General features: G+C 38.7%; 1 protein-coding gene across 15 annotated transcripts in view; it reads left to right on the forward strand.

Annotated features, from left to right (window-relative positions):
• The window catches only part of PPP1R12B (protein phosphatase 1 regulatory subunit 12B), a 204,823-nt gene that overhangs the window by 48,328 nt on the left and 138,539 nt on the right, over window positions 1-17,956 (forward strand). For all 15 annotated transcript variants that reach the window (XM_072831469.1, XM_072831470.1, XM_072831465.1 and 12 more), the window contains exons 3-7: window positions 5,002-5,120; window positions 12,465-12,624; window positions 13,923-14,067; window positions 15,525-15,599; window positions 17,531-17,610. In XM_072831469.1, coding sequence (XP_072687570.1) covers window positions 5,002-5,120; window positions 12,465-12,624; window positions 13,923-14,067; window positions 15,525-15,599; window positions 17,531-17,610 — 579 coding nt within the window. The remainder of the gene's footprint in view (window positions 1-5,001; window positions 5,121-12,464; window positions 12,625-13,922; window positions 14,068-15,524; window positions 15,600-17,530; window positions 17,611-17,956) is intronic.

The following is a 17,956-nucleotide window of genomic DNA, read 5'->3' on the forward strand; positions in this document are numbered from 1 at the left end:
TTTTTAAGTAATCTTTACATCAATGTAGGGTTCAAACTCACAACCCAGGGATCAAGAGTCACATGCTTCACCGAATGAGCTAGCCAGGCACCCCTGAAGGTTGGTTTGGGTTTTTTTAAGATTTATTTATTTGAGAGAGAGAGAGTGTGTGTGTGTGTGCATGCACGTGTGTGTGAGTTGGAGGAGGGACAGAGGGGAGAGAATCTCAAGCAGACTCCCCAGTGAGTTGCAGAGCCTGTTGGGGCAGAGGAGGCTCTATCTCAGGAACCTGAGATCGTGACCCTGAGATCATGACCTAAGTCAGACACTTAACCAGCTGAGCCACCCAGATACCCCTGAAGGTTATTTTTAAATTGGAAAGAGACTTTAGCAGTTGAAACGTCTTTAAAATGAGGCAATTGAATGTATTCTAGATGAGAGCAGATTTAGGTTGATAAGGAAAATTCACTAAATAAAAACATGGTATTCTGTGATCCTTTGAAAATCAGATGCTTGTTTTAAGGCCCCTTTCCATATAATTAGAGCTCTATTACATTTTCTTTTCTTTTCTTTTTTTTTTTTTTTTTCTATTACATTTTCTTATCCAGCAAACAGCAGGGAGGATTATGTTGGCAGCTATGTGGAGGCCTGGGAATGGCTTCCCGCACAATCTGATTTGCCCAGGTTTCCTGGGGGAGAGCCTCTGTCTCTGTTTTGCTTTTGAGCCAGAGATGTTCAGTGGGAGAAGTTAAACAAAGGGAGAGTCAGAGCCAGAGAAACACTAGGCAGCAGTGCTGGTGTTTGACTGGGCTGCTTGTTCTAAAAAGTGGACAACGGCATTGGTGAACAATGCAGTTTTCTTTAGTCTCGGTTCTTCACCCTGTTCTAATTTAGTAAAAGTCAGTCACCTCTTCATCCCTTCGGCTGCCCTCTTTTCAGAGGCTCATAGGAAAGGCTCTGATTATCAGCCTTACCCACTAATGCCAACATCCTGATGTCTAAGAGTTGTGGTGGTTTCCTCGTATTTTGATTTTTACTTTAAAAATGTATCTAAGAGACAGTTATAGAACATGTTAACACCTCATTTTTTATATTTCATTATTTGTTCAGGTGGCTTGTTTGTGATTTTTGAGTTACCCAGATCTCGTTACATTCAGGAATTTCACTTTTTTCCGTTAGAAGGTAACAAGCAGAACTCATGCTTAGAATTAGGATCACTTGTGTTGGCATTGTCCATGGAGTCTCTTTTTTTTCTCCTTTTGTGAAGCTGAGTACAGAGAATGATTGTAAGTGTTTTTTTAGTGATTCCTTTAATTCATCTTTGTGGTGAACACAATTCCTTTGAAAATAAGTTCAAAATTTAATAATCTCCTGTGCAAATAAATATTACTTTGAGTGAAAGGAATCGGTGAGAGTTACTATATCCTTATAGAAATTATTACTCAGACATCAAAGTCTGACCAGGAGAGAGACGACCTACATTAGAATCTATTGCATAGGTGGGTTAGTGATAGGGATGGCCTTCTTTAATTTATCTTTCATTATGTATATCATTATTTAGACAGGTTTTGATCTTGTCATTATTTACTTGCAAAATATAGCATTGTTTTCTGTACAATGGAAAAGAACTCCACTGTTTATGTTACTCATTTTGGTTGCTTTACCTTAGGGGCTGTGAACAATGTTTTAGATAGGATTAGCCCTTGGTCATTTTGTCTTTTTTTTTTTTTTTTTAATCTTAAAGATCTTAAATTTTATACTCTTATTCTCATTATCATAGGAATTCTAAATTTCAAGGGAGTGGAAACAAACAAAATGCAAACTAACATTCTAGGAAGAATCTACAGGGTGACTGGATGGCTCAGTCGTTAAGCATCTTCCTTTGGCTCAGGTCAGGATCCTGGCCAGAGTCAGCAGGGAGTCTGCTTATCCCTCGCCCTCTGCCCCTCTCCCATCCTGCTCTCTCACTCTCACTCTGTCTCAAATTAATAAATAAAATCTTTTCTTTTTTTAAAAGATTTTATTTATTTATTCATGAGAGACACGCAGAGAGAGAGAGGGGCTGAGACACAGGCAGAGGGAGAAGCAGGCTCCATGCTGGGAGCCCAACTTGGGACTCGATCCTGGGTCTCCAGGATCACACCCTGGGCTGAAGGCGGTGCTAAACCACTGAGCCACCGGGGCTGCCCCAAATAAAATCTTTTTTAAAAAAGAATCTACTTGCATTCTATTTCATGTTCCATTACCTTTTTGTCTCATATTTGAACTCAGTATGAATTCAAATTTTTTATATTTTTAAAAAGAGGTTTAGAGGCTATTATTTTTCTCATTTTGAGTTTAGGCTTATTGTTAGTTAGCTGGATGCTTTAATATTTTTATTACCAATAAGTGTTGAACTTAGAAGCAGCAGATTGACGCAAGGGTATAGCATTTAGTTTGTCTTTATAGTTTATTGGGATGCTAATTTATTCTGAGTTTTTAAGCACATTAAATTTTCTTTCTTCCTCCTTTAGATAATAAAAGTATCTTTTATCAATGATGAGTTAGAAAGAGTAGAAAGGCTTTATTTTCTAAAAGGCATATTTATTGAGCTAATGGGTATTTCTGAGCCCCTGGGTAATTATAAAGATTCTCAGGGGTAAAGTAAGTATTACTTTATAGATTGATATTTATTCTTGTTCAGGTAGAAGTGTGAAACTAAACAGGCTTCTACTTCTTTTTTTCCTAACAATGGTCTAGAAAACTAGCCTTTCTTAACAGTAATCTCTGATTCGTGGTAAGCCAGATTGCTTTCTAGAAAAGAGTCTTTTTGATTGTAAGCATAAGAACGTGTCAGAAAAGGGAAAAGCAGGGACCTGCATACCTAAGTGACATTGTCCTGCCTCAGTAAAGGATGCAATAGATGTCAGAGCAAAGTGGTTAAGATGTTTCCTTTATTTCAGGTGATATTTATGTAGCACTGAGAGAAAAGAGATGATGTCAGAATGTCATAGCAACGATAATAGTAAGACGCAGTTTCTGCCCTCAAGTAGCAGTTGCATCAATAGTGTCTTAGCAGAGGGAGAGGGGTGGGAGGAGAGAGTGGAATGAGAGGAAGGAGACAGAGAATTCAGTTGGTGAGAACAGGCATAGGCCACACACATGAAGGCAAAAGCTTTTTTAATGGACCTTGAGATATGGAGTTTCTAGAAGGGAAAGGATGGGGGGGAGGGTGTTTCAGTAGAGGAAGTTACTTGAGCTGTGGAAGAGAGCTGAAGTGAGCGTGGGGTGTCTTTGGGAACATTAAATGGTTCAGTTTGATGAGAGTATGGGATACAGTTCAATCCAAAAAGCTTTAATGGGGTGCTTACTGTGTGGATTATTTCCATTTTGATTTTTCAAGGTGGGAGGAGGTATAATTGAATGTTTCTTTGGCCTGAAGTTGAGGAACCAGGAGAGAAGCTATTGAATATGCGGAAATGAAGGAGTAACTGACGACAGAGAGGACTGGTACTTGATAGAGTTAAGAAAGCGGATACAGGGAATTAACCTTCGAATTGAAAATAATGTGTCTTTCTCTGAGACTGGGAGGGAAGGACAGAGACAACTGAAAATTAGATGACTCGGGAATGCTTTTGCACTTTATATATGTGCAGTTGAGCTAGAAATTCACGTTTATTGAGGCTCTGTTATACCGGGTACTAGGCACAGAGAAAGCAAAAACATGATTTTAATATAGTCTTTGTTGATTCTTTCTCTTTTGCCAACTCTTTGTATACAGTGACCATAATCTTGATTATCTCTTGAAAATCTATGATATCTAAAACGTGGCACCTTAAACATAGTAGGGGACCAATAAATGTTTCACCTACTTGAAATCCGATTTGATTAGTTTTTCATTCCCACTTTAAAATACTTCTGAGTATTCACTAGAGTTCCCAGCATTACTGGCCCAAAAGCAACTTGATCTAACTGAACAGATGAACTAGACTTAAAAATGGGAGGCTGGAGCCACCACCTTGGTCATTTGTCACATCTATAATTTTAGGAAAACGACTCAACACATATGAACCTCAAGTTCTTGTGGAATAGTACTGCCCATGTTGTCTACTTCATAGGATTGTCTGACACATATAATTTTATGTGAAAGCACTTCAGAAATCAAAAAGGATCTATTTAGGGGATCCCTGGGTGGCACAGCGGTTTAGCGCCTGCCTTTGGCCCAGGGCGCGATCCTGGAGACCTGGGATCGAATCCCACATCGGGCTCCCGGTGCATGGAGCCTGCTTCTCCCTCTGCCTGTGTCTCTGCCTCTCTCTCTGTGACTATCATAAAAAAAAAAAAAAAAAAAAAAAAGGATCTATTTAGGGTATTAAAACGATCAGACCTTTCTTCTTCAGGATTGAGTGTTGTATTTCAATAGAATCTAACTATTTAGAATTAGAATTTAACTATTTATTTCTTTAGTAATTTAGTTTCCCTCTTAGAGTGTAGAAGGTTTCATGTAGATGGCTGGTTGCAGGGAGAGTTTTGTGGAGGCATAATTTAGTCAGATTCATGCACATTTTATTTGATTATTTTTCTGTATTCATTCTCAGCACTATTTAATATACTCTAATGTGACACTGAGAAAGTTTTGTGAGAATTACTTGCATACAGATCTTCCAAGGGCTCTTATTGCCAACATTACAAGTATATAAGTAAGTCCTTTTGGGAATCTGTGTTTGGGCCTCAGGGATGGTGGGTGAGTTTTTATGGCTCCATGTCTTCCTTCTGGTGTTTAGAAAGTCTCTTTCTATCCAGCGAGAGTGAGAGGGTAGAAGTTAGGAATATGAGTGTGAAAGAAATCCAGTTTGTTGGTATTGCTTGTTATGAAATAGAGAAGCTTCCAGTCCTAATCATTGGAGTTAGAATTTAATAATGGAACAATATCTGGGACCATAAAACCCCCAAACAGTGGCCTTGCTCTGCATTGAAGACCACATACACAAGCATAAATTGATATTTGACAGATAATGTAGATCCTGGATCTTGTCTACGCAGGTATTTCATTAACCATGGAGCCAGTGTGGGTATTGTGAATAGTGAAGGTGAAGTCCCTTCTGACCTTGCAGAAGAGCCCGCCATGAAGGATCTTCTTCTGGAGCAAGTGAAGAAGCAAGGTAACCTAAGTGATTTGAAGGGGCCTAGAGAGACTCAAACATGCCACTTAGAAAATAATCCATTTGCTGTATAGAGCTTTTCATTAGCAAATGATAGGAGAGGATTAGATCTGTCTGCACAGCATTAGACATCAATTATCACCAACATTATGTATTCTCTTGATAACTCACACAAGAATAGGCTAAATGTCAAAAGGAGAGTGAATGGGTGACGGGCACTGGGGGTTATTCTGTATGTTAGTAAATTGAACACCAATAAAAAATAAATTAAAAAAAAATGTCAAAAGGATGGCTGGTCATTCCTTGTATTTGCCATGTCTGAGGATGTATACCTATTGGATAGTTGGGAGGAACCTCAGTGTTCTTTGATAATACAAATTAGGCTGATGAGGAGCATGAGGGTTTCTCACTGTGCGCACATAGATAGTATTGGATTTTGCTACATATTATAAAGTCTAAAGAAAGGATGGTATACAATGTAAATTTGAGTGTTTATCAAATTCTGTTTATGACTTTGCATCTTTTCTCTTGATGAGAGCTGAAAGTGGTGCTGGTGAAAGTATTATAACTTCTGAGATGATCCTTAACCATACTGACCATGAAAATCATTCTGTTGTTTGTTATTTAGAAGAATAAACTCTATAAATACTTATTTTAATTTTCAGAAGAATTCATATCAGAGAATAAGTCAGGATTTTCCTGAAGGTTTCTGTGTTCTTTTAATAAAAAAATACTGCAAATAGTTGAATGTCAGGGAGGACAGGTTTTAGGAAGTTTTTAAGAACCATCAAAAAACTTTGCAGACATGATTTGTAGTGATTTGTAGTCTTTTTGTTAACTTACCCACAGTCTGCACTTCATTTCAAGAGATTTAGCCCATGTGCCCTTTCCTGATATGATCCTTTAGAATAGGCTGGCCAATCCTGGTCACATCCATTTGTTCACATATTCCTGGAAGCTGCATTGGCACTACTACAACAGTGTTGAACAGACCGAATGGTGGAAAATATTTAATATCTGCCTTTTTGTGGAAAGTATGCCAATGCCTACCTTATGATAATGATGTTCTAGGGCAGTAAATATTTGTTTTTATTGCCTTCCCGTGTATAATTTTTGTGCCCTTTGAATTAAAGAATTTTACACAAATTTACCATTCAGTCTCACTCAGCCTTATGCTAAGATTGGCATTACAACTTATAAAAACTTTTTTTTTTTAACAGATGGGTTTTAAAAATAGCTTTGATTTAAGGGACTCCTGGGTGGCTCAGCAGTTGAGCCTCTGCTTTTGGCTCAGGTCATGATCCTGGGGTCCTGGGATTGAGTCCTGCATCAGGCTCCCTGCAGGGAGACTAGCCTGCTTCTCCCTCTGCCTGTGTTTCTGCCTCTCTCTGTGTGTCTCTTACAAATAAATAAAATCTTTAAAAAATTTATCTTTGATTTAAGAATCCAACTTAAAAAAAAAATGATCTATTTATTTGAGAGAGAGAAGGCGGAGGGCAGAGGAAGAGAATCTCAAGCAGACTCCCTGCTGAGTACAGAGCCCCATGAGGGGCTTGATCCCACGACCCGTGAAATCATAACCTGAGCCTAAATCATGATGAGCCAGACACTCAACTGACTGAGCCATCCAGGTACCCCATGAAACCAACTTTTCTATTTTGATTTCTAACCTGAATTAAGGAATATTCCTGTTGAAAGAGGTACTCAAATGTATGGTCAATTTTGCAGCACTGTTTACTCTGTGTGGAATTCTGGTATGTTCTAAATCAGATACCTCTTTCAGTTCATCAAGAGGATGTAATAGTCACAAATACATATGCACCCAACCTTTGAATACCTAAACATATTAAACAAATACAGATCTGCAGGGAAAAATAGACAGTAATACAATAATAGAAGGGGACTTCAGTACCCCACTGTCAACAATGGATAGGTCATCCAAACAGAAAACACTGGACTTGAACTATACTTTAGACCCTATGGACCTAGTAGGCATATGTAGAACATTCCATCAATAACTCACAAATATGTGGAGATTATACAACATGCTACTAAACGACCAGTGGGTCAAAGGAGAAATCAAAAGAAGCATTTTAAAATATCTCGAAACACATGAAAGTGGAAACACAGCATGCTAAAATGTATGGAATGCAGCAGAAGCAGTTCTTAGAGGGAAGTTTATGGTGACAAATGCTTACATTAGGGGAAAAATACCTGAAACAAACAACTCACCTTTACATTTCAGAGAACTAGAAAAAGGTACAAACTAAGCCTAAAGTTAGCAAAAGGAAGGAAATAACAAAGATCAGAGCATAAATAAATGAAACAGAGATCAGAAAAAAAAAATAGAAAAGATCAATGGAACTAAGAGCTGTTTTTTGAAAAGATAAATACAATTGACAAACCTTAAACTAGACAAGAAAAGACTGAAATAAAATAAAATGAAAGAAGAGACGTTACAACTGATAGCACAGAAATACAAAGCATTGTAAGAGACTACTGTGAACAACTATATGCCCACATATTGGATAACCTAGAAGAAATGAATAAACTCCTAGAAATTTACAACCTACCAAGACTGAACCAGGAAAAAACAGAAAATCTGAACAGACTGATAACAAATAAGGAGATTGAATTAGTAATCAAACAAGAAAAGCCCAGGACCAGATGATTTCTCTGGTGAATTCTACCAAACATTTAAAGAAGAATCAATACCAATTGTCAAATTCTTTGAAAAAAGGTGAAGGAAGAGTAGAGAATGCTCTCAAACTCATTTTATGAGGCCAGCATTACACTGATGCAAAAGCCAGATAAGGACAGTACAAGAAAAGGAAACTATAGGCCAATATCCCTGGTGAATGTAGATGCAAAAATTCTCAACAGAATATTAGCAAACCAAACTCAGCAGTACAACAGAAAGATGATACACTATGATCAAGTGGGATTGATCTCTAAGATGCAGGGTTTAACAGAAAAATCAATAAATATGATACACAACATTAATAGAATGAAAGATAAAAATCATCTCAACAAATGCAGAAAAAGAATTTGACAAAATACAACAACCTCTCATGGTAAAAATTCTGAAAAACTGGATATAAAAGGAATTATTTCAACATAGTAAAGGCCACATATGACAAGCCCACAGTTAACACCATACTCATCGGTGAAAGGTTGCAATTTTTCCTCTATGATCAGGAACAAAACAAGGGTGCCATCTCTCACCACTTCTATTCAGCATAGTACTAGAAGCCCTAGCCAGAGTAGTCAAGCAAGAAAAAGAAATAAAAGGCATGCAAATCAGAAAGGAAGAACTAAAATTTCCTTTGTTTGTAGATGATTATGATCTCCTGAATAGAAAATCTTGAAGACTAACCACAAAAACTGTTAGAAGTAATCAACAAATTTGGTAAAGTTGCAGGATACAAAATCAGTATGCAGAAATCAATTGCATTTCTATACACAAAAAAACAAACTATCTGAAAAAGAAATAAAACAATCCCATTCACAAGATCATTAAAAACAATAAATTAGGGACGCCTGGGTGGCTCAGCGGTTAAGTGTCTGTCTTCAGCTCAGGGCGTGATCCCGGAGTCCTAGGATTGAGTCCCACATTGGGCTCCTTGCAGGGAGCCTGCTTCTCCCTCTGCCTATGTATCTGCCCCTCTCTCTGTGTCTCTCATGAATAAATAAATAAAACCTTTAAAAGAAACAATAAATTACTTGGAAATAAGTTTAACCAAGGAGGTGAAAGATCTGAAAAGAAAGAAATTGAAGAAGACACATATAAATGGAAATCCACCCATGTTCATGGATTGAAAGAATTAATGTTGTTAAAATGTCCCTACTTCTCAAAGCCATCTACAGATTCAGTGCAATCCCTGTCAAAATTTCAGAGGCATTTTTCACAGAAATAGAAAAAACAATCCTAAAATTTGTATGGAGCTACAAAGATTCCAGATAGCCAAAGCAATCCTGAAAAAGAACAAAGCTGGAGGCATCATACTTCCTGATTACAAAGCTTTAGTAATCAAAACAGTATGGTACTGGCATAAAAATAGATACACAGACCACTGGAACAGAATGAAGAGCACAACAATAAACCATCATGTACATGATCAACTAATATTTGAACAAGAGAGCCAAGAAGACTCAATAGGGAAAGGGACAGTCTCTTCAATAAGTGGTGTTGGGAAAACTAGATAATCACATGCAGAAAAACAAAATGGGACCCTTTTTAAAAAATACTAACAAAAATTGGGCAGCCCTGGTGGCGTAGCGGCTTAGCGCCGCCTGCAGCCCGGGGTGTGATCCTGGAGACCCAGGATCGTGTCCCATGTCAGGCTCTCTGCATGGTGCCTGCTTCTCCCTCTGCCTGTGTCTCTGCCTCTCTCTCTCTTTCTCTCTGCATCTCTATGAATAAAAAATAAATAAAATCTCTAAAAAAATTAAAAAAAATAAAATACTAACAAAAATTAACTCAAAATGGAGTTAAGACTAATGCATATGACCTAAAGCTATAAAACTCCTAGAAGAAAACATGGGGGAAAAACCTCCTTGACATTGGTCTTGACAAGTTTTTGGGATATGACACCAAAAGCACAAGCAACCAAAGCAAAAACAAGCAGATCCATATCAAACTAAGAATATTCTGCACAACGAAATATACAAAATAAAGATATCCTAGAGAATGGGAAAAAGTATCTGCAAATCATGTATCTGATAAATATATAAGGAACTCATACAACTCAATAGTAAAAGCAAAACCAAAAAATGGGCAGAGGAACTGGATGGACATTTTTTCAAAGACATACAAATTGCCAACAGGTTCATGAGAAGATATTCAATATAACTAATCATCAGGGAAATGGAGATCAAAACCACTGAAATCTCACCTCACACCTATTCAAATGGCTATTTTTTTTTTTTCAAATGGCGATTATTAAAAAGACAGTAAGTGTTGGCAAGGCTGTGGAGAAAGGGAACTCTTGTACACAGTTGGTGTGAATATAAATTGGTACAACAACTATGGAAAACTGTATGGAATTTCCTCAAAAAATTAAAAATAGTACTACCATATGACCCAGCAGTTCCACTTCAGGGTATATAACTGAAGAAAATAAAACTAAGCTCTCAAAGAGATGGGTGCCTGGGTGGATCAGTTGGTCAGGTGTCTGACTCTTTATCTCAGGGTCCTGGGATTGAGCCCCAGGTTGGGCTCCTTGTTCAGCGGGAGTCTGCTTGAGGATTCACTTTCCTTTTCCTTCTGCCCCTCCTCACTTAAATAAATCTTTAAAAAAAAAAAGAATCTCAAAGAGATATCTGTACTCCTGTTTTCAATGCATCATTATTCACAATAGCCGAGATATGGAAGCAACCTAAGTGTCAGTCTATGGATGAATGGATAAAGATATTATACATATATAATGGAATATTATTCAGCCATGAGAAAGAAGGAAATATTGCTATGTATAACAACATGGGTGGGCCTTGAGGGCATTAGGCTAAGGAAATGAGTCAAACAGAGAAAGAAAGAAATACATGATATCATATAAACAGAGAGTTGAATGGTGGTTAACAGGGGCTAGGGGTGGGGACGAACAGGAAGATATTGGTCAAAGGGTACAAACTTCAGTTATAAAATAACTTTTGTGGATCTAATGTATAGCACAGTCCCTGTAATTAACAATTCTGGGGCAGCCCTGGTGGCGCAATGGTTTAGCGCCGCCGCAGCCCGGGGTGTGATCCTGGAGACCGATATCGAGTCCCACATCGGGCTTCCTGCGTGGAGCCTGCTTCTCCCTCTGCCTGTGTCTCTGCCTCTCTCTTGCTCTCTCTGAATGAATAAATAAATAAATCTTAAAAAAAAAATTCTGTATTATGAACTTGAATGTTGCTGAGCTATCTTAAATGTTCCCAGCACAAAAAAGAAATGGTAATTATGTGAGGTGATACTGTTGTTAACTAACTTTATTGTAGTGATCATTTTACAATATATAAGTATCACATCAACATGTTATACAAATTTAACTTACACAGTGTTGTTATATGTCTATTGTATCTCAGTGATGCTAGAAAAAAAAAGAAATAAAATAAATTGCATACCGTTTTACCCCATCTGTCTCCCTAAATCAGACAGATAATCCTTAGATAGTTCATAGGTTTTTATTTATTTAATTTATTTTTTTAAGTGAGTTGAAAAGGAGTAGACCAAGCACAGATAAAGCCTGCTTATGAGTATAGAACTCTTTGGATGGGTATGTTTGTATTTGGGACATGTCATTATTTTATATAAGGGGGAATGCCCCACTCTAGCCCCTTTTCAGTGGCATGGATGTTGGGGAGTTGCTGGCTAAAGGGAGGAACTTTTTGGAGTTCTCTATAATGTTTTATTTATTTATTTTTAAAGATATTATTTATTTATTCCTGAGAGACAGAGAGAGAGAGGCAGAGACACACACAGGCAGAGGGAGAAGCAAGCTCCTCACAGGGAGCCTGATCCTCACAGGGAGCCTCAATCCTAGGACCCCAGGATCACACCCTGGGCCAAAGGCAGGTGTTTAACCACTTAGCCACCCAGGTGTCCCTCTATAATGTTTTATTTTTTTAAATTTTTTTCTATAGTGTTTTAAAGCAAAACAAAAGCTGCATTCCCTTGGAAGTTTTAACTGCACATGACCTACTCCGCTGCTCTAGGTTATATAGCTTCAAGTCAGTGTATTTCCCTACTATGGAAATGAGCATTAGAAGTAGATTAGTGTTTAAAGTATACCATACCCGAAACCAAGATTCTTTGAGACGAGTATTATGGAGTAGTAAGTGGGAGAGAGCAATGGACCGGGACCCAGGATGTCAGAGTTCCAGTGACAGCTCTAGTATGTTTTGTGACTTTGAGCAAGGCACCTAGCCTTTCTATGTTTATTTTCTCATCTGTTAAATGGTGACAATAATATCTATTATATTTACCTCAAAGGATTATTGAGAAGCTAAAGTAGTTTAATATGTAAAAGGCTTTTGAAGTGTGTAGTGTTGTACAAATACCATCATACAAAACTAATGTCCACTTTGGTCTTTATGTTCTTAAAATTGAAGACAATTTTAAGCATGTTTCTTTAATGGATCTGCCATCACACAGTATTTAAAATGATGATTTAACCCTAGTAAAACTACTAATATGTGTATAAATGTCATTGCTCATCTAAATAAAGAGTAAATTTGATGAATACCCAACTTGATGACTAAACTGTTATTTGTAGTTTTTTTATGATGTATTTAGAATCTAAGGGAAATATCCTGTCAGATTTAAATGGACCTTTACTAATGCTGGCTATCTGGTTTCTGCAGGAGTTGATCTAGAGCAGTCAAGAAAAGAAGAGGAACAACAGATGTTACAGGATGCCCGCCAGTGGCTCAACAGTGGGAAAATAGAGGATGTAAGGCAGCCTCGCTCAGGGGCCACAGCCCTCCATGTGGCTGCTGCCAAGGGCTATTCTGAGGTCCTCAGGTATTGTCCGTTTCCATTAATCAGGAGTTTGGTAGACCAGGGGAAGATGAGCTGGGTTTTGGAAGCAGGGGCCGAATTAGATTTTCAACTACAATGTGTTTCTTTCTTAATTGTTTTCCTCTCTGATCATGCAGTTCTTACTTATATATTGCTGATATTAATCCATAGATGGTCTCCCACCCTCCTGCTGTCACTCTAGCTTCTCACTGACTGTATGATACGAAACACGGTTGAGGTTCACTGGCCTAGAAGATGACCTTACGTGATCTCTTCCAGTTCTGTGATTTATCATTACTATCCCTGCAGGCTCCTCCTCTGGTGACATGTGATCATTTGGGTCCTTTTTGGACATAGATAATTTCTTTGCTTTCCTTAGATGAATGCTACAGGTCTTGAGTGTGTAGGGTCCCATTAGATAGGATAGTTCCCCCCACTGGCATGAGGGAATTTGGATTCTGCTCCTCTACGTGCTCCGTTTTTCCTTACATCCATACACACTAATGTAGCTTTTGGTGCTTACTGTTGACAGACTTTCCCAAATACATGGGTAGCAAATAGCATTGTCTGTGGGGCTGTTGCCAGAATCCTCCAGAGCTTCGTATCCCACCTACTCTGCGGTTTCTAATAGGCGTGACAGTATGTCGGTAGACCGTCTCTGCCTGAGAGTGACATTCATATTCTGCTCACTTCTTCGGTGTCTGGAGGCCCGTGATATAGGTAACCTCAATCAGGCCAGTACAGTTTGGGGCCTCAGGAGTCCTACTTTTCTTCCTTTACACACACAGATTATAGCTTTGTAGTTAGCAAGAAGTCCCTGCAAATACTTCGCAGAGTTGGGAGCTTGAGAGTCTGCAGTAAACGTATGAATTCCTCTAAAGATCAACTGGGAAGTTAGTAAGTGCCCCGAAGAGAATGGAGTTCTCATTTTAGATGTTCTTTCCTCGTACTGGGGAATGGAAAACACACCTTGTAGCAGAGTTGTGTGGTTTGGCAGATTTAGTTAGGCTTTAGTGAATCTCAGAGGTGTACACCTTTCTAAACACTCCTCTTATGTGACGTCACGCGGATGTGCCTGGGAAATACCCTGTGACCTTTCAGAGTGGATTGATAACTGCCCTGTGTGGTTGGTTCTCAGTGTAGGAACCGTGAAGCCCGAGTTGTGCCTTAGAGGACAGAAGTGATCACAGCTTCCCAGTGGTTCAGAGCCAAAATCTGAAACACCAATCAGGTGATAGTTTATTCAGCAGGAAGCTGTAATATAGAGGGTATAAATGTCTTGTTTGGGGTTTTCTTCTTAGACTTTTAATCCAGGCTGGCTATGAACTCAATGTTCAGGATTACGATGGCTGGACTCCCCTCCATGCTGCTGCACACTGGGGAGTGAAGGAGGCTTGCTCCATCCTGGCAGAAGCACTCTGTGACATGGATGTCAGGAACAAGCTGGTTAGTATGCCTGACTCTGAAAGGGCAGTGAAATCCGTGACTATGTCTCTAGAACAAAAGGCTTATTAAGATCTTAGTTAAATGGCCGGGGCTTCCTGTCCAGGGAAATACACATCACAGGTAGCTATGGCTCTGTTCCTCACAGCCTCCTCGCTGCCCACTGCCGCATTATCAACACAGAGATGTTCGCTATATAAAATAAGACTCTACTGATCAGCATTCTGATTCTGTTTATGTTTAAGCCCCTAAAATAAATATGAAAAAAAGATATTTGCTCTTGGCAGAAATGGGCATTGGGAAATCCTAAGATTGCTGTCTGTGGTGAAGTATGAAAGGTTTTATTTTACTTTATTTTTAATTCAAAGACTTATGATAGCTGAGCTCTACTCTCATCCAGTCTTTAAAAAAACATTATTGGGCACCTGGGTGGCTCAGCTGTTGAGTATCTGTCTGCCTTTGGCTCAGGATGTGACCCCGGAGTCCTGGGATCGAGTTCCGCATCCCCGCATGGAGCCTGCTTCTCCCTCTGCCTGTCTCTGCCTCTCTCTGTGTGTCTCTCATGAATAAATAAATAAAATATTTAAAAATATATATATAATGACAAAAATCCTTGAGTATGGCTAAAAATAGTTATTCAGCCTCACTTCAAGCAACTTTAGAGGCCCTAGAACTCCTATCTCTACATCTAGTGATTTTCTAGGAATCCAGAGCATCCAGAGCCATGGCTTTTTATTTAGTAGCTGTTCTTACCTGCCTCACGTCTTTCCTGAACCTGGCTTTCATCTCCCGATATGGGCTAGGGTCCTGAACTGATGTTTCTTAAAAGAGACACTCTTCTCTCACTTAAAGGGGCATGACTGCTATGACTTAATCTTTAGTGCACATGTATACCTTCTTTCCGAGGCTTTTAAAAGCCCTTTACTGGATTTATTGTAGCAATTAAAACCATTTTAAAACAGGTACAAGTAGAGATTTCAATTGATTATTTGCCAAGAGGCAATAAGCGTTAGAGATAATGTGGTGATTTCCTCAATACTGTTTTATAAAATATAAAAACATATATTTATATTTAAAAGACTTGCTGAGTTTCGTTTTGTTTTAAAGGAAAAGAGTATGTGTTCAGGCAGGCTGGGGGGTGTGCAGAGTGGGAGAAACCGAGAGAATCTTCAGTAGGCTCCACACATGGAGCCTGCCTGAGGGCTTGAGATCGTGCTTGAGCCAAAATCAAGAGTTGGACGCTTAACCAACCGAGCCACCCAGGTGCCCCAGCAGACTTGCTGTTTCTTATAATGTTTCCTCTGTGATAGATGATGGTGTTACTATAATGTTGAGTAGATAAGTTAGGGAAGCTATCACTGGAACAAAGGCATAAAGTGGATATTGAATAGTTCTCTGATAGAGTCACAACATCAGTGCTTCTGTTTTCTGTTGACCATGGTACCCCTTTTCTCTGCCAGGGCCAGACACCGTTTGATGTGGCTGATGAAGGGCTTGTGGAGCACTTGGAGATGCTCCAGAAGAAGCAGAATGTGGTAAGTCTTTGGTTAATGCTTTTAAAGCTTTTGTAACAGTGCAGTCTGTACCAGGTACTGAGGTCACTTGTTTTAGTTATGTCTCCTGAGAGCTGAAATGGGCATATCTACATTTCGGAGATGGTAATTGTTCCCTCAGGGACTAGCAACAGTCTGTTAGAAAATATCCCAGAAGCCATTTGTTGTTAAAGTTCACTTGTTAAAAGGTAGCCTTCAAGCAGCTGAAAATAAAAAAATGACAAGAACAACAAACTGATAATTACTATTGAGTTCTAGAAAGTGAATGTGGTGTACTCAAATCAGAGTCTTTTCCAAATAGAGAGTACCAAGGTAGAGGACATCTCATAACTTTTTTCTTCCCTTATTGACTGAAAGGACATCTTTATTTAAAGTAAATTCATTACAGAGAGGAATATATTTCTTTCTTAACAAAGCAACTGGGGCCACAAACCAAACCTGTCTTTTGGCATTGGAAAGTAGTTGGTCAGTGATTCATACATATTCAGGATTTATCAGATACTCAGAATTCAATCCTCCCTTCTCATTCTAAATTTTTTATTTTTTGGTTACATGTACCATTTTGTTGCTTAGTGCTGTATAAGAGAGCTACCTAAGTATGGTACCCATGTACCGAGTGCAGAATGAAAAAAACCCAACCAAACCTCAAGATACACAGTGAATAATTCACATTTTCTGCCTGTAAGTGGCATGAGTAATTTGGGCAAGGAAAATAAAGATCAGCTACCGATGATCAGGGCTGATGTCTGAACAGAGTGGGACAGAAAAAAATCGCCAGCTTTCCTTTGTGTTTTCCTTTGCATGTGTTGTGGCTCAAGGTATGTGAACTCAAGTTTAGGACAAAGAGAGAAACTTAGAGTGGTTCTGAAAGAAAGAACTGTGGAGTTCACTGGTAGGACAGATCAACTCTATCACGTCTGGACCGGTAGAGTGAAGATCCTCATGACTTCAAGGTTTATTGGGAAAATTGCATATATAAAGTTCAGACAAACACAACTTTCAGTTCATTTTGTTTTCTTTGGTGAACATCTGGAATCTAGACAGACTTAGGACTCACCACACACAGAATCAGAGCTGTTCTCTAGCAGCATCAGCCTTCCTAAGATGTATACTTCACTTAGTTAGGTTTTTGTAGTTTTTTAAACTTTTTATTCTGAAATAATTTTTAGACTCACATAGAAGTTGCAAAAATAATATATCCAGCATGGTTTGGTATTTGAACATAAATAATATTTCACTAAATGACATTTCTACACTAGGAATGGTTCTCATCTTTGGTTCCTGCATAACTTTGGGGTCCAGGGATATAAACTCATTTTTTTCTAGAGCATATATCTAAATACCAATTTATTCTAAGGACTTATTTCCCCTTGAATACCTATTTTTTTTCTTGAGAACTATTGCCAGCCTAATTCAGTGTATGGTCATCAAGAATTCTTTGAAAGTTTCTCCCCTCCACACTTACCTTTTCTAATCCATCAGAAGCCAGGCTTCCCCTCCCCCCCCCTTTTAAGTTTATTTATTTATTTTTTTAGTAATCTCTCTACACCCAACATGAGGCTCGAAGTCACAACCCCCAGATCAAGAGTTACATCTTCTTCCGACTGAGCCAGCTAGCTTCCCTTAGAAGCCAGAGTTTTTTTTGAGGTTTGGGTTTGGATATTTGATAAGAGCAGTTTTATTGAAGCTCTAACACCATGATTTTTCTCTTACCTTGGATGAGGAATTTTCTCTGTCATTGTCTTCTAAGGAGGCCCAACCGATAGGTTCCTCTTTTTCTCAGTTCTTTCTTCTCCTTTTGGTGTCGGTCCTGTTTTCTTCAGAATAACAGTACTATTTTGAGTTCTCATCGCTGCTGATTTTTACTAATAGTCAACTTCTTCCCTTTCCTCTCTTGTTTTCTCAATTTCCAGCTTCGAAGTGAAAAAGAGACACGGAATAAGCTCATTGAGTCAGACCTGAACAGCAAGTTACAGAGTGGACTCTTTAAGAAGTAAGACATTCACGGCTTGGGAAATGATGAGCTCTGGTGTGTGTGGGTGCATATGTGTGTATGATGATGTACTTGGTTTAAGAATTTATACAGTAAAGAAACTGTGTTCAGCTTAAGCCAAATGATCTTTGAACACGTGGGATGTTTGAGAGGCAAGAAGGTGGCATTGATATATGGAGGAGATAATGAGGATGGATGAATGTGGTATTTATTTTTTATTTTTTATTTGTTTGAGAGAGAGCACATGCAATTATGGGCAGAGGGGAGGGAGAAGCAGGCTCCCTGCTGAACAGGGAGTCTGATGCTAGGGGATATGGCGCTACATCCCAGGACCCTGGGGTCACAA

Source organism: Canis lupus, chromosome 6 (assembly GCF_048164855.1).
Source record: "Canis lupus baileyi chromosome 6, mCanLup2.hap1, whole genome shotgun sequence".
Taxonomy (NCBI): domain Eukaryota; kingdom Metazoa; phylum Chordata; class Mammalia; order Carnivora; family Canidae; genus Canis; species Canis lupus.